The following is a 26,299-nucleotide window of genomic DNA, read 5'->3' on the forward strand; positions in this document are numbered from 1 at the left end:
ATTTCACATGCCACAGACAGAAGTCCAAGATTGAAAGAACGCGAACACTGCATTACTTTGAAAGAAACCAGCTTTTTTTAATCCAATCTTGAACACTGTTATTAAAAAATGAGAACTACATTTTGGAGTAACGAGCAGAGATTACTCATTCCCTTGTTTTACACAAGTTGACTTTTGGCTTTCTGCAGAACACCATTTAACAGAGCCCATTACCAAGCTGCTAGCCACTTTTCATAGTGATGCTAAAGCAGGTAAGAGACAATAACTGGAACTGTTGATGGTTTATATTACTCTATTATGTTAATGTTCACTAAAGTATGCCATAAGCTCTCTCATTACATGTGTATAAACCAATTCTCTGTGGTGTTATTCCTGTGCTAAATGCTATAACTACATAAATCTTGAATTAATGGAGACTTTATAGTTCCTGAAAATGAAGGGTAATTGCTATCTGTTAATGCTGTTGTTGCTATTAAAGGAAGTATATATTTTCAGTAACAATGTTTATGGACCGTGAGCCTCGCATCGCAGCTATTGCACAGTGCAGAGATAGTGTAATACGATTATCAGACTGACTCCCTTTCTCTCCCTCCTCCCTCACAAAAAGCACAATATCATTTCCACTTCTTTGACAAACTACCTTGCAATTCTCTTAGTTTTGGACTCTGCAACTGCTACGTCCTTCGATGAACATGCAGTAAAAGAAACAGGTTTTGCATTTCCATCTCTGGGAATGCATGATTTGCTAAGTTTCTCACGTGGTTAAATGGCTGGACAGCTCGGTTTATTAGTTTGGGTATTTTGAACAGTTCTTTGAGAAGAGTGTGGTGACATAATGATAGGTGTGAGAAAGTATCACCCCACTTACTTCCTTTGAGATTTCAGCAGTGATGTAGAAATGAAAAGTATACTTGGGCAGAAACAGTTCTCAGAAAGTAGATGGGATGGACAAGTCCCCAGCCTTGAGCTCCTGCTCTCTGATTATTAAAAACAGCAGTGCACTGTTTGGAAACCTTCTCACAATCTGCTGTGAAACTGTACCTTGAACTAAAGTAATGACTCCTCCGTTCTGATATACTGTACATATGACTGACTATGCTCAATTACTTTTCTCCCCTGGAGTCCTGCACAACACTGCACAAAGGAAAAAAACACCACCAGTGTGTTTGTATTTTTCAATGCAGTGAGGGTAAAGCCTTAATTTTGCTCTGAAGTCTGTGTTTTAAAACATTAAGAGCTCAGTAGCCCATATAGCTATGAAATAAATAAATAGTGGATAATTAGCAGCATGGTGGAGAGAGAGATGTGGGAGGTGGAAAATTTCAGTTTTACTTCTAGCTCTATCACTGACTCAGTCTGTACTTGTATACGAACTTCTTTGTCATTTTTCCTCATGAGTTATATACAGACAACAGTGATCCGCTGTTTATGACTAACAAAAAGTGTTATGCAAATCAAAAGCACATTAGTAATTCCTGCCCTGCCCTTCATTAGTGTCAGTGCATGTAGGTGTACCTAGAAAAAGCTGCTTCTTGCTGACCAAGCAGCAGAGCAGGATTGTTCTGTAGCAGTGTGGTATGAAGCCGACCTGTCATGTAATTTGGGAAGCCTGATGCTGGGCTAGACAGTATGTCGAATGCTCCATCTGGCTGTAATAGCCAGGCAGCAGTATAGAAGATATAATTCTGCCAACAAATAGAAGGGGGGGAAAAACACGCTTCAGTATAATCTCTCAGGACATTCATGCCAGTATTTTTATAGCTCCTTGTTGCATCAGCCAGGTTAAGTTTTAGACAAATACTGAACGACTTTCCAGGAGAGTATAGGATGTCAGGTACCAGCACAGAGAGCCAGGTTGCCCTTGTGCTCCCCAGCGGGAAGGCAATGTCACGTTTACATTTTCCCCCTGAAAGGTCTGAAGTCTCTTCACTTCAACTTTGGTGAGTTTACATGCACGTACACACATCTTTGCTGACAAGAAAAGGAACCCTACTTAATTCCAGAGACCTTTTTAACAGAACCTGTGTCGTGTCTCATGTCTCTACAGATCAGGCAGAGATAGAAAGATGATGATCTTGTGCTGCTCTCCTTACGAAGAAAAGAAATGTTATTGTTAAGGTGGAGCCACCTTAGAAGAAAGGTACCTGAGAAATACAGGAGCCTAGAAGGTCATATTACTGTTATAGATATATAAAGAAATGCTGTATTAATGGTAAGAAACACTATAATAGCCTTTCATTTGCTGTAAAGGACAGTAAGTTACCAGCCAAACACAATGCAGCTTCCTCTGAAGGTAACCTCAGATCCCACATTCTGAAAGCTAATCAATGTTGTTCAGATTTCAATTTCTTCTCTACAAGGTGAAGTCAAACCTAATCTAACAAATGTCAGTCTCAGATGTAATGCTGCTAGCTGGGTCTACCAGTGTAATTTAGATAATCATTAATAGCATAGCTGTATAATAAAACTACATGTCACTTACAACTTCATCTGAGGTTTGACTGGCAGATCTTTAAACAGTTTTCTAAGTGATTGCTTTTACTTTCTTTGATTGGGCAGTCTAAGAAATGTTTTAACCCCATGGTATCTAAGCTTTTAGGGAATAATTTTTCACCCTCACCACCTCAGCCATCAGATCTGCTGGCTGGTAACTTTGTGGGAAACAGAACTTGGGTGGTGGGCTCAGGGAGTGACTTTATACATATATGCACATACATAAAATAAAATATGCATGGTATCTTTCGTTCAATGTATAAAATTTAGATGTTCCTCTTCAATCAAGCTTTCACCTCAAACACACTTTTGCCATATTCCAGGGATACTGGGTATCTGATGGGATTTCTAAAAGGAGTTCAAGAAACTTTAATGCTTCCCAAGGTCTAACAGTATTAAAAAAAAACCACACGTAACCAGAAGCAGCTTTCAGTGCAGTCTCTTGAACTCACGGTAACCTCCAATGGATGGCTGCAGCCAAGCGTGCTGCCAAGGAGACAGGGCTATCTGAAGTCAGTTTTTACCTCTGTAATGCTGATCTAGTAGAAACCTTTGTGCCACAGCTTCTCATGAATGAATGCAAGAGACTGGACAGCCAAAATATAATGAAAGTTTGATGAAGACTTAACCTGAGACTGCCAAGTTTGACCTGCCAGAACAGGAGTCAGCAAGGGATACTCAAGTCTTTCATACATTTGATGCTTAAAAGCAGGGTGCAACTGTTCCTATGTCGTGGGACTTCTCTATTCTCCTTCCACAGGTGAAACAAGAAATCCCTATACAAAACCACACAACTACAACCTTTCAACGGCCAACCTCTGTATCAAAAGAAAAGGTCAGAAAAATCATTGCTCTGTGACAAATATGCATGCAACATGACAAAACACTCCTTGACAGATACCACACTGCCTTTGAGGGTAGGTACTGATTGTCCCACCTTCTAAACTGATTACAAAACTGACATCTTCAAAGGTTGCTATAAATAAAATATAGTCTCCTAACAAGTTATCAGAGGAGACTTCCTCTGAAACAGCACTAACACTATGACTTGGGTCTCACCAATTGCTCGCGTTAATTGAAAGACTGTTCTGTTAACAAGAGTTTCTTTTCTGTAAGCTAGTGAAGACCACAACGTATCTGATCCAATACTTGTTTCATTCTATTATAAATATTTTAAAATCTGACATGAAGCCTGGAGGAAAAATATTATTTGTAAATTCATTCTTCTTTTGACTGTGAGGGAACTTCCAAGCTAGCAAAGCACATGAAAGAAGAAAATTCAGTCTTACCTTATCGTCAACATCACTCTCGCTGTCACACTGTGGGTTAGAGAGAGAAAAAAAGATTCTATGAAACACCTTTATGTACAGAGATCTTTTGCATCATCTGCTTAAATCTTTTGGATAGCTGCTCATGATGTTCTCAGTTCAATGAAACATACACTTCTGATGTTTGCAGTAATGCCTTTTAGATTGCTAGCATAAACCAAAGCCAATTTCTGTCTTTTTACACAAAAATATGGTATACTCATACTTGAATGGGTGACAGTGAACTTTAAACAAAAAAGACAATCAGCTATGCATTATAACAACTGTAACATGAACACCGCAACAAAAAGCATGCCTTTTAACATCCCAAATTGTGGAATATATAGTAACAGTTTTGCACTGCTTCACCTTGATAAGCACTTTGTCATCTAACAAGGAAACTGTGAAACTGGCAATCAATTTCTAATTTAATGAGCGGTACCAAGATTAGTAATTAAAATACATCATAAATTCTGGTACATTTTTTGGTTTGAATCAGATCACGATCCCAGGAGGAAGTGTTTACTTAAAGAGTTTTAGAGTGAAATCTCTTACAGCCTCTGAAAATGAAATGCTCTATTTTCACAGCACAAGCAACAGAAAGATAACTTGAGCACTGAATGGTTCAGGACATGCACATCCCGCTGGCTGGAGCTGAGAAAGATTAACATTTAAGAACAAAAATCAATCTCTCGTTGTCTGTTACACAGGCAGAAAGTGGTCAGTGTGTTTTGTAGCTTTGTGCCCAATGAGAATTCCCTCCTTCAGCTGATGGGGACAGCATGGGTGGGTTTCCATACCGGTGGCACCCTATTGAATTCACTCGTTCAACAAGGCAGGATTCTGCATGCCAGCAATGACAAGCTACAACAGTGGAAATGGTCCATGGGAACGCACGTGCTTCAGTGTCATTAGTGCAAAAGAAGGAATAGATCTGTTTGGTCGTTTTGTCCAGTTACTGCTCCTCACGGAGCAGGGAGGTGGAATCTGTCCTGTCAGGCCTTTTTATCCAAAAGTTACAAAGCAGAAATTTCAGCTGTGACATTCTTACTTCTCTGCAGATTTCTAAGAGGCTATTTAATCTGTTTTGCTTCTGTCTGCCACACGAAGGGATTGACCCCAAACAGTTGAGGAACGTTTTAACTCTTAAATTCTCTGAAACACAAAAGCACACGAAGGACGACGACTCAGCAGAGGGGCCTCCCGCAGAGATTCTGCACCTAAGACTTCTCAGATTTCCAGTTGCCTCCCTACTTCCATTTAACTACAGAAGAAACACGAGGTTTATAGAAGACGTTTTTCTACAGTCTTGACTAAGCAGAACTCTCTTTCTTTCAAAACGAAATCATGTTTTACACTGCCCCACCTGATCCACAGCACAGTTTTCACAGAGAAATCCAACTGTTTAGAATGACGCACACAGATCTAACTGTGTATGTAATCATTCTGGAAAAATAAGAGCCTGAAGCAAAAATGGAATAAATTACAGGAAGGCAGGACGCTGCTCTGCAGGGGCTGGGGAGCAGTGGTGGGCAAGTCCTGTGGGAATAACCAGTGCTAATGCCTGAAGACTGTGTTAAGTCCTAGCCAATTACTATGTGCGCAGAGGCAAGAACATCAGATAGCCATGTTTTAGCAAATACTTTCCTGTAAGCCATTTGTGTCTTTTTGGAGATTTTTATTTCCATCACTAGGCTTTATGAAAATTATTATAGGAAACACAGTTTCATAAACCAGACACTCAAAGAGAAGTAAAATCAGACCTGATAAATCATCATCAGCAGCAGCCCTCTGCGACTCACCCAAAGCCATGCCTTGTGACCACGAACAACTAGAAGTCTGCTCTGAAGAGCACCAGGACTGGCAAGACACTGATTGTCCATCACCACCGAGACATGCCAGAACAGGTTTGCTGGGCAAAGGCTGCCTCAGTACCTGCTGCATCTGTGCTTGCTCAAGACAGCGCTAATTCATGCTGACAAAGCAACACATTCATCAAAAACAAGGGGGGTGGGGAGGAAGATGCAGTCATAGCATTACACTTGTTATTATTTACACACTCCCGAGAAATGCCATCTGACTCAAGGGAAGCCTTTCACCTCCACCCAGGGGCTGAATCAAGGCAGAATCGGGTGGCTGCTGTTGAGGAGTATGTGTTCCCCCGAGATACTACTAGCACAGTTGTGTGGGTCACAAAGACTGAATTATTTCACTCTTTAAACCTCATCTCAGCTAAGGTACCCTAAGCTGCCGTTCTAACCATTTCACTCATTCCACCTGCACACTGACAGAGGCAGAATATTTTGATGACGATTCAAACTTGCACAGTTCAGACTGAAGAATGTTACAATGGAATTACACCTATTGCAAAAATGGCATCAAAATGATTACGTACTTTCAAGTTGTGTTGCTTAAAATTTTATGCTTAGCTAACATCCACACAAATTTTAAGTCTTACAGGGACTTAAAAATGATAAAGTAATAATAAAAAAATTCAACTCAAATACATTGACCAGAAAACACTAGAGATGATCATCAAAACTCAGACACTTTTGCCTATGAACCGTGGTTATATCTTTACTAAAACCACAGCAGTATATACCTTAATAAATTCAGCTTAAAAATATTTGAGAGGAAGTGTAAACAACTTGGAGGGACCTTAGCAACCATTATTTTTCAAATAGAATATAGTATTTTAGTCTCTGTCTCTCTGTGTTTTTTTTTTTTTTTTTTTTTGTACCAAAATTTGTCTCTGTATTTCCTACTGAATTATGTTATTTAAAAAAGGGATGAACTGGGGTTTTCTGGCTTTTAAGAGAAGATTCTTTTTGAAAACAGATTTGTCCTCAAAAATTCCTGTCTATAATGAGTATAAAAACCCATTACAGATGGTTTGCATTGCTAAAAGGTGCAGAATTGCCTTATTTAGATGCCTAATTTTGCTTTGTACCAATATGCAACTTTGTCTCATGTAGATAAACGAAAGTTGCAAAAAAGCAAGTGAACCATCAAATCCACATGCTAAATTTTATAAACAGCCATATGAATGAAGGAAACATCTGCTCTCTGAGGACACATTTTTTCCCCATTCAGGATCTGAAAATACTCCATAATTAATTGTTTTTAAAATGAAAAGGACAACGAAGAATTATGCTTCATTTTAGATTACAACTTCCTTAGCTTTATCACCAATGCTGCAGTCTTGCAATTGAAGAAGCCAGTGGGGCTTGTGGATGCAAATACAGCTCTGGGCAGACATGGATCCCACTCATGCGGTTGTGATTGCATGACGGGTGCTTTAAAAACTGTATTTTTGACAGCAAATTGCATAACTTCATGTTTACCTTTTGAAATAGCTGCCCTCTCCCAGTGTGCGAAGGCTGACATACACACACAGACCATCCCCAGAACAGGCGTAGAGATTCTTACAGTGTGGCTTTTAAGCCACCAAAATACCACATCTTAATCCATGTAAGAATGAAGTCTTACACTAAACCAAAGCTAATCAGTAGTCTACATGATGATAGAACATGGGGGGTGGGGGTGGGGGGTGGGGGGTGGAAATTAGCACACGTATTTATAAGATTTGGATTTTTGCTTAACATACAGTGTCCTGGGAAATGGGGAGCTTGCAACAAACCCAGGCCCACAGCTACCAACTCACATTAATCTCCCACTGACTCCTAAAAGAAACAAACAGCCAGCTTTGGTGAAAAAACCCAAGCTTCACAATTCATTTAGATTTTTGTCTTTTTAATTTGAAGAAATGTGCTCCCACATAGGCACAGAGAAACAGGAACCCGCAGGCTGCTGAACATGCACGGCACTGAAAAAACAGCGACAGCAAAACCAAACCCGCCCGGGGAGATCTGCGAAAAACAGAACCACTGTTGACCCTATCTCTCCGGGGGGGGTAAAAAACACGAGCAAATTTTAATGGGCTGGTTCAGTTTCTGTGGTAACAGCCTGAAGTATCTTTGCACCCTCTCTTCTCCGCTCTCCTCGCCTCCACCTCCCTCTCCGATCAAGCCCTGGGTCAACAAAGAGAGGCTGCCGCTCATGTTTTGTATGGCCAGGAAGTTTAAATGAATAATGAAGTCATAGGAGAAATTTTAGTTTGACCCAGAGGATTTTCTGGGCGTCTTAAAAAGACGCCTGGCTCTGGACTGAAGAGCAGGAGGCCCGTGGCCCAGCGGCGAGGCCACGCTGGTTCCTGCCGCAGGAATGCGGCCTGGCCCCATGGCCCACCTCCCACGCAGCTGCTGTGGAGGGACAAAAGCCCTTGTCAAAACAAAAAGTTAAAGAAAATGTGGAGAATGGCAACTGTTGACAGCTATGGGGGCTCATTGAAAGACAAAAGCTTCAATTACCTGGATTTTTCTAAAGGCCTGTTAACACTCCTGGTCTATAAGCGAAACTGTAAACAGCCATTGTGCCGGGTTCATAAAGGCTTGTAAAAGGATTATTCACTGGGTTGTGCCAATTGCCTCTCAATGCCACCAAGAATGTTTGCAAAGCCGACCCCTAATTGTACTGCTTTTTGGAAACAATTTCTTGCAGTGACAGATTCAAGTCAGAAAAAAGCCTCCTGTGAGGTAGACTTAAGCAGGAACAACATATAATTCGGGCAGAATTGTCCCAGTGTGCTGTAAAAATGACCTGTGGAGTTAGGGACAGAGCTTCCATGTGCACAGACCAGGCCCTGTGGCCTCCTCCATCATGACTTTTCCACTGGGCAAGGAGTTACGATGCATTCTAGTACCTGTTTGTGCAAATCATCTCAATGGTGAAAAAAGAGATGGACTTGTGGCTAGTGTAAAACACAGGCAACTGCATATTTGGAGAAGACTCCTCTCGTTGCAGAAACATAAGTGCCACCTGCAGCACACCTGCAGTGACCTAAAACCAACCCCCTAACCCTGCCCTCATCCCAAATGTGCTTCAGTTGAAATGGGAAACTGAATGTTGCCCACTAAGGTTCACGTGACACGAGCATAAATCAGATCACTCCAAGTAACAGCAACAGGTACAACAGAGATTCGTGATCTCCTCAACAGGGGCTTTCTGGTGGACCCAGAGTCAGAGGTGTTTGGCAGTGTCATCCCTGCCTCTACCGCAGCATCCAGGCAACTAGCACTGCTCTAGTGTGTTTTTAGCTATTTATTTGCTGAGTACAGCAGGGGAGCAGGCCTGGGATAAGTTATACACAGATTTTTCCAAAAAAAACCCCACCCAGCATCTGCAGAAGATACGTTTAGGTTCTGTGTTTGGGGACACCTCCATTCGCACACGGCTCTTCCCAAAGGCACTTGCTCAGAAAGTGGCAGGGTCTGTATTACAGTTGTTTGTATTGAGATTACAGATCTTGTTTTCTGATGTGTTTAGGAACCATGAAAATAACCTTTGGCTCTTTTTTGTTTGCCCTCAACATTTTAACTTCCAGATCAGCCAGTTTTTCTCCACATAGTAAAGCTACTCCATTTACTAACATGAAATCAGATTCTCGCATAGCTGCATCATGCCAGGAACTGGAGCTCTAAGAAACAAAAACAAAAACAATCCAAGTCTTGCAAGGCTGCAACAAGATTGGCAGCACTTCAGTGTTATGTTGTCAGGTGCAGAGAGACTCTGAAATGGGGCCACACCCTCCAAACTTTTGAGAAATGCACAGAATTCACCACAGCTTAGTTACATACATGCTGTATCTCCTATTCCACCCAAACCCAGAGGTTTATGATCTGGGTTGTGCCTACATGGCCTCAAGGCTACAGGGCCCCATTGTGCCAGCCACTGTACAGCACAGAAGTTACACCTTCCTGCCTAAATAGCTTACAGAAATGCTTGTTTTTCTTTACACACATACCTACAGCTATTATTTACATTATGCTTATAAGGAGAGTGATAGACATCTCAGCTGACTTGTGCAAAAAATGGATTCCAGCCTGGAGGGACATGCAACCTAACCAGTCTACCTGCCAATAACATTGTGTGGGGAAGATGACAGCAGAAAGAAGAGGAGCCCAAAATATTAATTATACAGTCTATAATATTACAATGAAAACTGGAAGGGTAGAATATATATGCAAAAGTTATATAAAATATATGAACTGTGTAGATACTACGGAGCCTACACACCTACTCAGTCCCAGAGGATGGCTATGTTTACTGCTCTCTTATTATTTCCAACCATATTTAGTTACTGAGTTTTCTTTTAATAAAGAGGCTCAGGGAAGCATCAGGCTTAAATCTTGGTTTGTTAATGCTTCTTTTAAAGGAACAAGTAAAATTGAGCATATTTTTAAGAGCCCTTCCCCCTGGCCCCGTCTGCTGAGCTAAGTTCCCGTGAGCTGCCGGGAGCTGCTCGCAGCAGCAGTGCGTATGGATGCGCGCTTGTGTGTGCAGGGGGAGGGTGTTGCTTCCTATTAAGTCTGGCATCAGATTCATGTCTGCAGGGGCTTGCTTAAGATGATAGGAAGAGAGAGTTTTATCATGAGCCAGACTGACAGAAAAGCCTGCTAATGGGACTTGAGGCATACACAGGAAAGAAAGTGCCAAAACATTAAGCTACCGCCAAGTGTCAGAGGGCCACTGATTTATTGCAGCAATTTTGCCACTGTGTCCTTTATAAGGTCCCACAAGTCCTTCCTCCTGGCAAGAAGCTGTGAGCTGCTGCAGCTCGGGGAGAAGTTGAGATCCAGAGCGCAGAAAGTGTCCAAGCGCGAGGCGGGGGCCGGGGGGAGGACGGAAATCGAATGTTGACTTGAACTTGCCCCAGGCAGCAGAGCCCTCTTAGCTCCACTGCCTCCCTGACAGTTTGATGAAATGAGTCAGGGCCTCCCTATGGCTAGACCAGCTCGGGCTTCCAAGTGCTGGGGTAGAGCTGTAAGAAACAGATTGAGCCTCAGGGCAGCAATTTTTTTTTTTTATTTTTATTTTTTATATTTTTTTCCCTTTCTCTCCTCAGCATTTGGCTGGGGGAAGGGGGAGGTTATGAGCACTACAGATGTATAGGCTGAGCCTTTGTCTGCAGAGGGGGAGGGAGAAGAACAGCAAGAGAGTATTAGCTATGGCAGCCGAGAATAGCCCTGAGCACTATAACTAATTTTGAGGGGCAGTGATGCATTGTACGGGCTATGTGCTGTTCGGTCTGAGGGGGCCCCTGTTGTGAAGCAGCAATCAAGAGGACATTTTGTTAAGTGACCAACAGCTGTCATCTGCAAGCCTAGGGTAAGGAAGGAGGGGGCAAGGGGGAGGGAGAAAGAAGAAGAAGAAAAAAAAAAAAGAGCATTTGTCCCTTGGAGGCAGAGCACATTAATCCACCAATCTGCCACAGCTTTAACTCTAGACATGCTTGGTGCCTCCGAAGAGCCGAACGCATCTCCATCAGCTGCCTGGAGAGGTGGGTCCCTCTCGCCCTGCCTCAGCCTGCCCAACATGGGGAGCTTCCCTGCCTCTGCGGGCCGAAGAACCGATGCTAAAAACACTGTTTAAATCTCTTTTCATTCCATAAAATTGAGTTGATCTGCTGCAGTTTAGGGTCAATCCCTCAAGGACTGTTTTTCCCCCCCTTCCCTTTTCCTTAGCACTCATAAATTAATCAGGAAGACCCTGACTAAGTCATTTCATGCTGTACAACATAAAAGAAAGTCCCCTGATGATCCAGGCAAGGATCTATTAAAAGTGGGGGGGGCGAGGGGCTGGGAAAGAGGAAGAAGAGGGAGGGAGGGAAAGGAAAAAATCTCAACCTTTTTGATTTTTTAGGATAAAAGCTGGAGGACTTTGTTACAAATTCTAGCCAACATCAAAACACCTTAAATAATTCAAAGAACATGTTAAAGGGAAGAAACTGAATGTTGCTCTGATGTTCAGTTGATGCAATGCAGAATATTACCCAAAACAGCACAGCCTGTTAAGGGAGACAGCAGCCTTGAGCATTTCAGTTCTTTAGAAAAATGTCAGAACCTGTAAAAATCATAATTTCCAGCAACTTTTTTTTTCTTTTTTTTTTTTCTTTTTTCATGATATAAACTCAGCGAGACTGAAATGTAGGTTTCTGACAAGCTGTTAACAAGACAACTTTAGAAATCTGTCTGGAGCTCTCAGGGAGATGGGCTGCCATTTCACTGCTTCGAAGAAGTTCATGACATGACAAGCAAAAATCAGGGAACAGAGACCTAAAAACCACGGTGTAATTTTCATTTGCTTCTGTCGTGAAAGAATTCAAGCAGAAATATTAGAAGGCTGCACAACTAAAAAAGCCAGCAACTGGAAAATCATTGCTGTGGTTTGACAAGCACATCTTTTATGCTGAAAATGGTTTCTTTATTATTACACCTATACATGGAAAGCACTTTTGGAAAAAAATAAAGGGGGTAATCACAAATTATTCACTAAGATCTGTGAAGTAATATCTACAGTTACCTACTTTCAAGCCAGGCCTAAGAATAACCTAGTTCATGTGAGAGAGCCATCTTGAAAAAAGTTAAGAGCCACCAGGTTTCTCTTGTTTCCCTTACTGCAGCCTCCAAAGTAGAAAGATAGAAATATCTTTCCATAATGCAGACATTTACTGGAGTCTATACAGCTGAGTGCTGCTACGTTAAGTGTTTAATAAAAACACATTGATTAAAATTAGGAAAGTCTGCACCTGATGCCATCTACACAGCAACGCTTGTTCCAACTCAGAAGAGCCTTCCTGACTGGTTTATCATGTTCACCTACTACTTTAGACCTTAATATACCAGTACAATGATTGTCTATAATTTCTGAATGATTTAAGAATGTCTTTTCCAGAATCCATCTATTCTATTCTATGCTTAGAAAAAAATAGAACTATCTTTGTTCATACTATATATCTCTTTCTATATATAATCTCTCTCTCTATTTGGGCTCTTTCGAAGTATTTAATCGTAGGTTGATATAGCTGCCTTCAAGTCAATTTACTGATCGTGATTGACTCATTATATCCACACTTAGAGAATTTTGGTACCCGTGGGATGGATGATTTGGGAAACCCACAGACAGACAGCCGCATGCATACAATCCTACGGTTAATTTCAGTCCATAATGGCCTACGGAAAAGAGAGACTGCACAGTGCACCAGGTCAGTTTCACTTACAACACCTACATTTACACCAACAAGTGTGTGAATTATGAGCAAAATTTAGCCCAGACTTTGCAAGTGCCAAGCAGATAATGAACTGAAGCTTTTCCACCCCCGTATCTCTCAGCTCATCTCCACGCAGGTCTGGTGGTGCAGTCCTACAACCATGCTTGGATAATTGAAAGGACAGCACCTGCAAAGTTGAACGGCTCAACTGCATTTTACCAGTTTACGAAATGAAGGAGACTCCGACAAGAAAACAGAAGCAGTTTGCCCCTCTTCTGAAGTGCCCACAAGTTCCTTTCATTCTCCCCTTGCCTGGGCATTGTCTAACCTGTCACTCATGTTCTTTTCATTAGACATTAAGAGACCTTACAGCTTCAGTGCTGTATATAGGTTTTCACCAAGGATCTAGAGAAACATCCATTACTTTCCTATTCTACAGTTTTAAGCTATGACTAACCCCATTTTCTCGCAAAAGACCTCTTGCCTTGCTGGCCCCCCCTTTACCACGAGCCTCCTGCTTTGGAGTGACCAGGACCCCACTGCCATGGCTGCTGTGGTTCTGGGAGGAGCAGAAACCGCGAGAGGATTCACAGTGATGCACAGCACGGAGAAACTCTACTTCTGTTTAATGCAAAGATGCCTAGACAGGATATGCCCAATAGAAGAAAAGTGGCTTAAAGCCATTATTTACAATACTGAGAGGCTGCTGCAGCTTGGAGGGGGGGTTATAAACCTTCTTTAAAATTAAGGAGTTTAGGACTTAATATGGATATAGCCAAAAGCCACTTAAACCATAATGAACTGTCTAGTAATTTCCCACTTACTATAAACATCAGTTTTCTTCTTCTATTTGGACTACAAATCTAGTCCACTTCTATGCCGTGCCCACGTCATTATGGAGTCACCAAAAAGTACTCAGCCACTACAAAATAACAGGATTTGTTAAAGTACCCCTGCTCTAATGGAAACCATTTAGTTATTCTCAGCTCTCTGGCTGCACGGTATGTAACTCTGTTTGGAAGTTTCATTTACATATTTATTTAGTGGAGAACATGCATGGCTGTCTTCCCTCAGTGCGGAACCTTTATTAGCTGCAGGAAGCGGCTGAAGGAAATTTCAGCATGGAACTCAGTAGGAAAAGCATTTCTTAATACCTTAGTACCCTGCTTAATAACAGTCACCCTCCGGAATGAGGGTGATGGATTTTTGGTTATGAAACTTGCTGTGATTTGTAACAGCTGATTCACACGAATGTTTACTATATTTCATTTATACATTTAATTTAATATATACACACACACACACTTTTGCTCTTTCCCATGCTGTCAACTTCCTTCCTCCTTACTTCCCCCTCTAAGTCCAAGTGCTGTAGCAACAGAAGAACACACCGGGTTATGCATGAAGACATCCACCTGATGACTGAAGTTTCTCTCAAAATATTACACAGATTTTTCCATTCAAATGTTGGCCTCCCAGAAATTTCTAACAGGAAAACTCAAAGGTGGGGATAAATTCCAGAATCTGGCATCATTTAAGTATGAAAGAAAACCTCCACCTTGTCTTGTAGCCATTTATTTGGAACTGTCAGGATGAGTCTGCTGAAGTCGGTTTGAATTCAGCTGTGGTGAAGCTGAGGTGACAGGTTACACATCTTGAAACATATCAGTATGATGCTACATGTAATATTATTTTTAGCAGACTACTCGGTAGCTTTGGACCTGGAAAACAATCTAAAGTACCACTGTGAACAACTACTATGTTCTCAACATATGGTAATCCAGTAAAACGAAGTTCATTTTTAATTCAGTGGGTTTAGGAAGCTTGTGTGAATCAGCTGTTTTGCTTTGTAACACCTTAGCTAATAAGAAGGAAAGTTCCTGTCAGGAACAAGATTTACAGTACTTATATATAATGAATATATTAATTAATATTAAGTAATTACACTGCTATTTAACTCATAGCTGGGTTTATGCTGTGGCTAAAAAATACAACCCTTACATTATTTACCATTAATGTTTGCATTATTGAACATTAATATTCAGATTTGGCAAAGGACTTAGCACAACACTTGAGATATCTACAGAAGACCTATTCCTCCAAGGAAACTCTCACGGCATGTGCTTGAAGACTTCAACCATTGCTTTTAGGATAAACCTTGAGGGATGGGTGCCCCTCTTCCTCAGAGGCAAGCTACCCTGGAACAAAGAAATTCACCAAGATGGAAATAAAAAAGATTTAAAAAACAAAAAGTAAAAAACCCCACAACCCCCCCAAAACAAACCAAACAAATACACAACACCTCAAAACTTCCAAGAGCTAGGAAATCTCCAGCAGTAGTCATTAAAAATAATACAATGCCATTTTTTTTTCTTTTGTTCCATTAAGATCTTAAAAATGCTAAAGTAGGTAATACTTGGGAACGAAGGACAACCATTGCCCAGGGCGTACATTTCGGTGTCTTCAATATAATCTAAAGAATATAGCAGAGGCTGCAAGCTAATTCAATTAGAGAATATCACAGAGGGTTATTCACTTTCACAGAATTATGTCATGACAAAGCTAAATACAAAAGTTTCAAGGCCTATGCCATTACATGGAAAATAGTTCTTCGGACCACTGAATGACAAACACTAAGCTATTTAAAAATATATGTTTGCTATTTCAGGTGAAATTGTAAAGGCTCCCCATTACATTAATACATCTGCTCCTTTCTTCCAACCCCCCCTAGTTACTCATTTGTTCTTGTCAGCTCTCAAAATGTCAATGATGGATGCACGTGTAATGATTTACAAGAAGGCGTCTGCTACCTCATTTCTGCTTTCAGACTGCGAAGGTAGTTTGACCAGCAGCGACCCCAAAGATCAAGCCAAGGGCTGTCAGTACACATCCAAAGACACCAACACAAGAATCCTTTGCTGAACTGTCCTGAAACTTTCACAACAGGCTTGAGGACATCTATCCTTTCTGTTGTTACTACAGGATCTTTTAATGTGTGTTTTTCTTCCAGGACTGATGTGGCAAGGCTTAGATGTGTGGATAGATGTCATCTGTGAATTCAAGCTCCACCACGTCAAAGTCTTTCCACAGTAGTGACAGCCCCCTGTATGGCTAATCCAGACTGCAGCGATTAGAGAATAAAAGAAAGAGGAAAACATCTCAACAGGAGGGGAAATTAGAGGGAAAGAATAGAAGACTGAAGAACAAGAAGGGAGAAAACAACTTCCTCCACTGTGGACCAGTAATGAGATGGGACGACAAACACTGCCTGTTTGGGTATGAGCTCTATCGCCTTTAATCAGTAACCAGCACTGTTAGCACAATGATAAAATTGCTCGTAATTAGATGGAACAAACTAGTGTGTATTTGTCATGGAGTGAGAGTACATTCAATTAAATAAACTTTTCATTTTCCAGTAGGTAATTGTAAACAAAGCTGAATGTGAAGTCTGTTTGAATAAATGGAAAATACCTTGACTATGTGTTAAGCAGACAGCTCTTCCCGCTCCATTGGGAGGTGCGGCACAGCCAGGAGTCCTTTCTGAACCTGTTGTGATTTTTGCTCTATCAGCTGTGAGTTGCCAACCCACGCACATGCCTGGTTTGCAGCCACACACAGCAATAAAATGCATAAATAGCAACTCATGGTAATATCATTATTAGTACGTCTCACTACTGCACATAGAATAATAAGATGGGTTTTCATGGGCTGCGAAGTCATTAGGTGTCTTCAACTATCCAAAGCCTTTTCATTGAGCTGGAGTATGGGAAGGTTCTCCTTGGCATTTATGCAATCTACTTGCCCAGAAAACAAAAAGCTCAGCTTCTGGCCAGGTTTTAGCAGCACATGTTGAGAATGGCAAGTTTCCATTCCTGACCAATGTCCGTTTAAAATTTCTTCTTCTTAATTCACACCTAACACACGCTTGTTTATAAAGTAGAAAAGGTATCCAAAACAAGCCACTTTGTTAGCTGAGCTGGTTAATGAAAAATTGCCACAATTATAAAAACAAATCTTTGTTTTTAGTTTTCAGTAAGCAGAGCTTTAAAAAAACAAGCTGCTCTTGAAAGCATGGTAGTTTTTTTCCCTAAAAAAGGAAAGAAAGAAATCTTTCCTAGCAACTGCAATTATGATACTTTCATGTCAAATGAATTATATTACTGAAAATAAATCTTTCTAAGATGCACAAGAGGGTTATCTGGCTCCAGTCAGACTTATGCATTACTGGTTTTATATGTTGTACTCTACTTGATTAATATAGGTAATCAAATTATATTGCCTTCCACTGTGCTCTCAAATTCAAGGCTATAATGTTTTCAATGACAAAGTTCATAGAGTTGTATAAAAATGTACCTCATGCTGTACCAGCCCTTTATTGCTGTAGTAAAACACCATTTTCAATTTAGTAATAAGTGATATAAAACAGAGTGTCTTGATTGGCAGGGTCGTATTCATTATGCAGTGCCCTACGACACGGCACAGTTCAGAATGGAAATTTAGGGGCAGAATCTACCATAATCTCAGATGCTGATGCTACAGGGAATAAAACGATTCCTTTTTCACAAGTTCTCCTAAGGAAGGACAAGGAATTGGACTCAAAGACATACACACATGTTATATACATACACACACATATTTATGGATGGATGGGAGAGAGGGACAGGAAGAGGTCCATTACAGCATTTTACTACTCAGTACAGGTTTTGTTGCACTGGAGCCAGTCCTGTAATACTGAGAATTGGAAATGTTTTTTTTTTTTTTAAAAAAAAAAGACAGCAGGGATAGCAGCAAATATTGGAGAGCTCTTTCTGGCTCTGCCACTGGCCTGACTTAGGACCAGAAAAAAAAATTCAGGGCCTTGTGATTCCAAGTGTTAAACTTGAGGTGCCTTAATGAAGTTGTGTTATCAAGTGTTCTTCACTTTATGAACATCAGGACTCTCTAAGAGCAGTAAATTAGACAGTCAGAACTGAAAACATCTTAACTTTGCAGCTACCCTTGAATATGTAAATCCTAACCTTCCCTTTCTTATTTTCCTTTCTATAAATTAGGAAAAATATTTACCATGTCTGTAAGCTATCAAAGCAATCAATCTGTGAGTTACATCGAGGCAAAGTATTCTGGTGAGCCTCATCACCACTGTGAACACTATCTGGAAGACGAAGAGTTATAAAGCCATTTTCTGTGAAACTAAATGGCAGAGATACTGTTAACTGGTATCTTTTCTAAGCATGTATGTTGAGCAAATGATATGATCAGGAAAGACAACTCTTGGACTCGGGAATTAGTAATGATATCTTAGTTTTGTTTCCTTGGCAACTTGACCTTTCATAATTTGCCCAAAGGCAAAATATGGGCAGCATATCCCTTTCAAATCATACCTCAATAATTTTGTGATTAAAAGCATCACCAGAATGTGGCCTTACCGTAAGATGGAGAATTAACGACTCTCTACTAAATGATCCACTGATGTTGAATCTAATTTAAGTAGCCTTGCAAGAATATTTAACACTTAATGATAGGCTCTGTATTAGAGTAGGTTTAATCTAGGATGCAGCCACAGATATCATAAGAAGGAATTAATCAGCATTGCTTCCACTAAAACAGAAATGCAAAATTGCTGAACAGAATGTATTAGAAACAGATTAAAGAACTGGGACTTAAACATAAAAGAAACAGAGCTGATGCCACCCTCAGAGAGCTAATTTGAAATACAGGAAAGCTTAATTCGCCTTTAACTGAAGAATTGGGGTGTTTGAAGTTACTAAAGAGAAGCTTGCGTTATCAAGAAGGAAAAAAAGGGAGATAGTTTTTTCCCTCATCAATTTAAAATGAAAGCCCAACCCAAATATTAATGCCTTCTGCAAAATCCCAACAAAATGAAGTTATTGATGCTCTAGGGACGACTGCAGTATCCTACATGAAGCTCCATACTCAGTGAAGTGCTTTGGAAGTTTCACCGATTTGGAAAACTCCTGCCCAAATTAGAGAAGTTACTTTTCAGAAAAGCAAATCTTGGATACAGGGAAATATTACCTACAGTTATTGAAATGCTTGCATTTGGGGAAAATATGAAATATGGCATTTCCAAATTCACTGTAAATTCCCTATGTAGAGAGAACTTGCCCATCCAAAGGTTTACATAAATATACTCATTGTTGCTTCAGACTATTTATTATCTACCCATTATTTGAGGACTTCATGCCATCCACAGGGTTTACACTACTCAGTCTCTCTCATCAACAAAGATAGGTTAGCATATTTAAGGTTGAAGTTTCCCTTTTAACTTCTAGATCAGATTCCTGAAGTACAAGGCCAGAAGGGACCGCAGATCATCTGTTCAGAGCATCTGCACAGCACAGTCCATTAATTTTCAACCAGCAACTTTCCATTCTTGATATGAAGATACTGAGAGCAAATCCCCCTAATCCTATGAATCTTTAGAAGCATGTGCCATGGATTAAATATTGCTTTGTTAAGATTTTTTTTCTTGAGTTACAGTTAACGTTCCTGGTAATGCTGAGGATAACCTAAGTCTAGCACAATCACAGTTCTGATGAAAACGTCTAGGAGTATGCTGAATACTTCATTGGGCTGATTCAAGTAGTGTAATCCTGATTTACTATCACTGCTATTAAAAAGGTTTTTGACTGGGTTGAGTGGCCCTTCCTTGAAAAATTAGAAAACAATCTAGCTTTGGGCCCAATTTTCATTGATAGCCTAATATAACACACAAATCATCCCAGTGCTTGTTTCCAAATTAATGAAAAACTTATATAAAGCTTTGATCTTGATGGAAGAATCCATCAAGACTTCCCATTTGTCTCCCTAATTACTTGCTTTGATGCTCACGGCTTGCAATCACTGCATAAGTTAATGTCCTGGGGTTGCCATAGCTACCATTACCGAAGCAGAACAGGAGGCACTGCTCTGCACATAAGCCACCTTTGCTAGATGGTTGCTTCTTTGCCCTGGCTCTTTCTCCACAAGCGACACTATAACGGTACTCCTGTACTGCATCACAAGTTAATAGAATACTTTTAATTTTATTGCAAGTATTAATGGTAAAATAAGAGTTTTCTTTTTCTCTGCTCCTTCTGGAAGTTTTGGCAGCAGTGAAGTGGTTGGAAGACAAGTGCAAGCAATGACTGAGTTTACTCTAACTCAACAATTATCTACGTAATTCCGTGCCTCGATTTTCTTGACTCTTGAAGGGTAGCAAGGATGCATCTTTCAAGACACAGTCCTGCTTTGCAAATACCCTGTTAAGAATTGATGATGAAAATGTGTAACAATATTCACTTTTCATGAAAAATTTGCTTGAAGTAAATTCCCTCTATTTCTACAACTTTCTGGTTGGCTAAAAAGCTTGCATTAAACCTCTATGCTTCTCCTTTTTTAATAAAGGACACTGAACAAGTAATGATGCATAATATACTTCAACATTACTAGTAATTACTCACTGAAAATAAGAAATGAGAAATCACTTTCTTATTTGCTTATCTGATGATCTCGAAGGACAATGACATGCATGATAAATGCAGCAAGGTGTATTTCCTCATTTACTCTATTGATCTGATTTAAAGTAATGTCAAGAAATGCAGTATCAAGTCATTATATGCCAAAAAAAGTATATTTTTCTCTAAAATGCGAGTGTATCTGTAACCTTAGTCCACTCAGATGTTTTTGTACATTCTGCAATTAGATCACTAAAGTTTTCAGCACAATCTGTTCTCAGAAGTTTTCCATTCTAAAAAAAAGTGACAAACAAATGAAATATCTAAGTGGGAACCATCATTCTAACGTATTTCAAATAACTAACCAAGGTTGACTGAAAAATTCCTACAGCAACAACACAGTAGCACTTATTTTGGTTATTAGGAAGATACATCACTTTAATGCACAAGTTTAATGCTAAAGTTTTATGCATTCTTTAAGTGTGTGAACTATAAATCATTTTTGTTCTGAATACAGTATTCTCCTCTGGGAGGTATAGTACATGGTAAGTATGGAAAGTTAACATGTAATTAGCATGGTAATGTCTAAACAAATTACACTACACTAGAGTTAATAGAGGTTCATATCAGAAATAATCCTCTGAGCACAGCCAGTATGAATTACAAGTTTCTAAAACACTCAGCAGCCTGGAAACTTCAGAGGCTCCTGGAGCATCTAACAAACCCCTGCACCTCAGATGCTCACTGCTCATTGCAGACCCATGGTGCTCAACTCTCCTCCATGAACATCAGTCGGAAGTTTGCAAATCAGTCACAGCTCCTGCAGTGAGCTGCAGATGGTGGGGAAAGATGGAGCTCCCGTCCCATAGGACTAGGCTCTACATCTTCACCTTGCAGTGTGATAGCAGAACAGTTTGTTAGATGCTCTCTTGCTAATTTTCCTCACAATTAAATTTGCTTATTTTCCTCAAGGAGTAGCTATTAAAAATAAACCTACTGTGGTTTTATTTTTAGTAGATTCTGTAGTTAGGTCGTACCTGACAAGACGTGAATCAGAAGCACTGTGCTAGCAACAGGGTTGCATTTACAGCAGACAGACTTAGCATTGCACTAGTGCTTTCTTTACATGATCCACTACTGGTGTCCTAACAACCTCTTACTATTTTATTTAGAAGCAAACAGCAAGGAGAGAGAGGGAGATTCCAAATTAATTAAATAGGCTTAGTGAAGAAGAAGAACCAATTTTGGCACAAACACTACACATTATTTTTGTTTTTAAATTAAACCAAGCCTACATGCTATTTAGCAACTCCAGAACCCACATAATGACAGAAAGCAGTTAAGTGAATCAACAATCAGAATAAGGAGAAATCAGAGTAAATGGATCAGGGCAATCATCATTGGACAATCCACACAAATAAGGATACTCATTTTTCAAATGATAGTATCAAATGTTAAGGACAACGGAGAAAAGGAGTAGCAGCTATTTTTAGACAACTGCCTTTCTTCCAAAGAACAGAAAGCTGAAGAGCTTGGATTTATCTCTCAAATACTATGGCTCATAATATGACAGGTTGTAATGCACAGTGCATGAGAGAGAATACATAAGCCAACATAAAATTCAGCATGATTAATATATGATTAGTTCACGTTTGTACAATGCTTTGAAGATGAGAAGTGCTAATTAGAATTTCTGGATTAGGCTGGTTGGTGCCCCAGTGCAATCCAGATCAGTAAATAAAATACTGTGCAGAAGTTTAAACTAACTGCCCGAAGATTGAGGAACCCCTGAGACGCCAAGAAAGGCTTTAAATTTCAAGTGGATAAACAAATGTATAAAAGAGAGAAAGAAGGAGAATTCAAGGCCCCAGTGAAGATATTTAAGACAGATATAGCTGGTAATTATTTGAAAGACACTGGTTCGCCCCCCTCTACGATCACCAGAAATACTCCTATCGACTTGTGAGCTACAGATATCTCAGCTCAGGAGCTCTTAAATATATGCTGAAACAAAACCTTAAAGTCTAAATGTAAGCAAATAGCTTCTCAAGAGTAGTTCTACAATAATAAGAATGAACGAAAATACCGAGTTTGAGGTGTGCAAGGGAAACAAAACATGTAGCCTCACACTGGAAAGTGGGAAAAGAGAGAGAAAGAAGAAATTCCTCCCTAGTTTATGTCTGAAATTTTTAAACTGGACTTCAGGACAGGGAGAAAGACTGAATTCTAGAGGAGATGAACAACATGGGGCTCACATCATCAGATATATAGATATTTAAATAGCAGAATATGTAAAATTATGTGCAGGAAAAAGGCCATCCCAATACATCACCTGCATGGGACCAAGGAACAGCTTGGCATCAGAACAGAATGCCACCCAGCAGAGAGATGTTGACTCTGCTACTGATCTGGCCTTTTCCTGCTTAATTAAAGCTACTGAACACTTGAGCTGGAAAACTGTAATCCCTATTAAAGTGTCATTTTAGCTGTAGGTGATCAGACCTTTCAAGCTACACTAAGTAATTATGCTAGCAGGAACCATGTGTAGTATTAACGCGACCATAGGAAAATGACATCCGTGCCGTCAGGAGCAGCGTTAACGTCGAGCCTCGTAACCAGCTAAGGATTACCAGGCACACTGGTAGTTTCTGCTCCGGCCATGCCTGAATTAAGACAGAAGTACCAGTACACTGCCATGCCCAGTGCCGCGCAGAGAAGAGGGGCCTCTCATTTTGCGGAGGTGCTACAAAAGGCTGGATAACCTCATCTGGGGAAGCAGAGCCTGCACGCTGTGGTTATTTGCCCTTTGGTCCGAAATAACTGTGAAGATGAAACGTACCAAGAGAGCAGGCACAGAACAACGAAATACTCAGCACGTGATTATTTACTTTTGATCTCCTTCTAGATGCAGAAGTACACCCGGAGGCCTAGAGAATGAAAATTGGTTTTGTACTGCTCTGCGCTTTCTGGAATAAGAAACGTGACCAAGGGAAGTCCAAGTAATGCAAAAAACATGTAGACGTAAAGCCTCTACAGATGCAATGCAGTCGCACTTCCAAGCTTAGCAAATTCTGTGTGAGCTGACTTCAGAAAGTGTTTGGGGGACAGGAGAGCAGGGCTCGGCCGGAGATGCCGGTGGCTGAAGGCATACTGTCATGACACAGAAACCACATTATGCCTACAGCGCCTGAATTACTGGAAAGAACTGAAACGGAAGGAATCCCAAACAAAGCAAACCTTCCAATTAGTGCTGAAATGAAACAAAGGCACTTTCTGATTAAGCGGGATGCACATTTTTCTGTAGTGTGCTCTTGTAGAGGTCTAGAACTATTACTCACACGACGCATGAAAAGATGTAATCCCTAGGTATGTACAAATCTTTTCCAAGTGTTTTTAAAGCCGACATCTGTAGCAGTACATATTTTGCAGCAAATATTTAGAATGAAATATTTCATAAAGTACTTCAGCACTTCTTTGAGTGTTTAATTTATCTGACATAAAAGAACAAGAGTGTATAGCATTTTCCTGTAAGTGGATGTAAAATACGCATTGCATGGATCCCTATAATTAAAAAAACAGCAAATCATTGTCATTAATGCACAAGCAAGATCATAAATGAATACATTATTAAGTCCTACTGAATTAATGTTTAACTGCAATAGAGTTGAAATTGAATGAGGCAATTAATCAGAGTAAGAACTAAAAAAAAGCCACATCTGTCTCACTTTGAATACATTGAGCAAAACGACCTTCAGAGCGGCACTGCCAATCAAGGCACGCCGCCCACTGATGTGACAGCCTCGGTGCCACCACGGAGAGAAAGTTTAGTCAGTGTAACAGCTACAAGCCTTCCATCTGAGTCACTTCGTGGGTACGTGTCACCCTGAGGGAACCAAACATTGTGTCTCAAGGGGCTTATTTCATAAAATCATGAATGTTCAGATGGTGAAGCTCATGCTGGTGGTACATGTGAACTACATCTGCTCAAAGTCACCCGAAAATGAAACTGGGGGAGTTGACATACATTAATGATCATTTTTAGAGGCTTAATGCTCTTCAAAATCTAGGGGAGGCTAAAAAAAATGATGTTCAGAAGCTTTTGTTCAACGGATTGTGCTTTGATCAACCAAAGTACATTAAGTTAATTTTTTTCTCATCAGTCTTAAACACTGCAGTGAAGTTTTCTTTAACGGGTTAATTAAACTCCCTCGGGTTCTTAACTGTTGAAAAAGTCTTAGTTCAATTTAGTTCAGAATTTAAGGAGGAATAAAATGATAATACTAATGATGATAATGACCCTTATCCTAGCTAAAGCTTTTTGCACTTCCCATGCAGAACAGTATCTATTGTTCACCAGTTCTACCTTTGACAGATAGGTATATGTACTTTTTTCTTCAGTGTAACATATTATGAATATTAAACAATATTTAAAAAGAAAAAATCCATTGGTATTTTTGTAGCAAATTCTTAAGCAGTAATTATCTTTGAATAAAGATTTTTTTTCTCTTAATGCAAATGAACTGCAAATTTTCCAAACCATAATTGTTTTCCTACATTGAATTGATGGAGCAACTGGCATATAGGTAATCAGCATACTCATTTCCCTTTCAACAGCAATAAGGACGAGATTCAGGATTTTCCATTAAAAAAAAAAAAAAAAGATTGCTACGATATTCATTGATAAGCAGCTAGTAATTAAGGGTTGGGAAAGTTTGCCAGAGAGCTGAATAGTGGTTAACCTATTCCTACACTCCTGCTATCATATCAATGAACATGTTCTAGCCATTGTGTTACTTCACAATGTGCAATAATTTGTCCTCTGTGTGCAATTCAGAGCTTTTTGTACCCAAAAAAAACAAGTCAGGCTATACAGCCATCTTTCCATTACCAGCTGCAATCACATGCTTGTCCACAGCACGTAAAACAAGCCCCACCAATGCACTTTGGAGATCTGCACAAGCACATCTGCACTGCCTGTACCGCCCCAGTTCACCAGGTGAGACAGAAGGGCTCTCCTCGCCAGCTCACCCGGGTCACCACAACCTCTGTCGTGCACCTGCAATGCAGCTCCCAGAGCCGAGGTGTTCAAAAACGCCTTGGAAAACTGAAGTCCAGTGTGCGAAGTGAAGTCAGAGGGGGGATGACGATGGCCCTGGCTCAGTGGGAGGGCTCGGGAGGGCTCCTGGTCTCTGCCAGCCCTAGGGCTTCAAAGTCTAATGTAGCTTCATGAACATTTCCTTACTTGCACAGAGGTTTTGGTCTTCAATAATCCTCTACAAAAGCTTGTAACACTGACCCAAAGCCACTGCCATAGGCTATGAGGGGCGTTAACAAGATGAAAAGTTCATTTCAGCTAATGGAGGAAGACTGAATACAGATCGTGTGTGCCTTCTCTCTGGTCATATTTACTATCGAGTGGTCACGGTGTTTGTACTGTGCATGCTGCTCCCCCGACCCTACAGGAAGGACATGGAGATCAGATGAAGAGCTGGGAAGCATCAGATCTCCTTTCCTAAGGAAAGCGACACCTGGAACGCATCAGGGCTCACATCCACTAAAGGTGATCTCCCTTTAAGGACAGGGAAATGATTTCCATGTTGTAAGAGCATTTAGATAAACTTTAGACAATTCCCCACGATAATTTTTCAGGCTGACAATATTTTGTTGGGATAACAGTGTGAGATCTAGGCACACTTGGCTACATGCCAGCGTGTATCTATCTGTTCTACCCTATTCTGATACAAGATTTGTTCTGCTGTAACATCAAATATGAAGATTTTAACAGAACTGTGACACGGGGTATCAATCCGATACAAACTCAGAATGGAAGAGCACAGCAGGATGGAGCCGTCGCTGCACAGGAGCGTTTCAGCCTGGGCTGCCACGTGTAAGACGAGAGGTTGCATTAAACCCATCACGACAAAACAGTTCAGCAG

General features: G+C 40.4%; 1 protein-coding gene across 8 annotated transcripts in view; it reads right to left on the minus strand.

The window, feature by feature from the left end:
- The window catches only part of FBRSL1 (fibrosin like 1), a 518,137-nt gene that overhangs the window by 171,894 nt on the left and 319,944 nt on the right, over positions 1-26,299 (minus strand). For all 8 annotated transcript variants that reach the window (XM_050714124.1, XM_050714121.1, XM_050714123.1 and 5 more), the window contains one exon: positions 3,783-3,812. In XM_050714124.1, coding sequence (XP_050570081.1) covers positions 3,783-3,812 — 30 coding nt within the window. The remainder of the gene's footprint in view (positions 1-3,782; positions 3,813-26,299) is intronic.

The sequence above is a fragment of the Cygnus atratus genome, chromosome 17, assembly GCF_013377495.2.
Source record: "Cygnus atratus isolate AKBS03 ecotype Queensland, Australia chromosome 17, CAtr_DNAZoo_HiC_assembly, whole genome shotgun sequence".
Taxonomy (NCBI): Eukaryota; Metazoa; Chordata; class Aves; order Anseriformes; family Anatidae; genus Cygnus; species Cygnus atratus.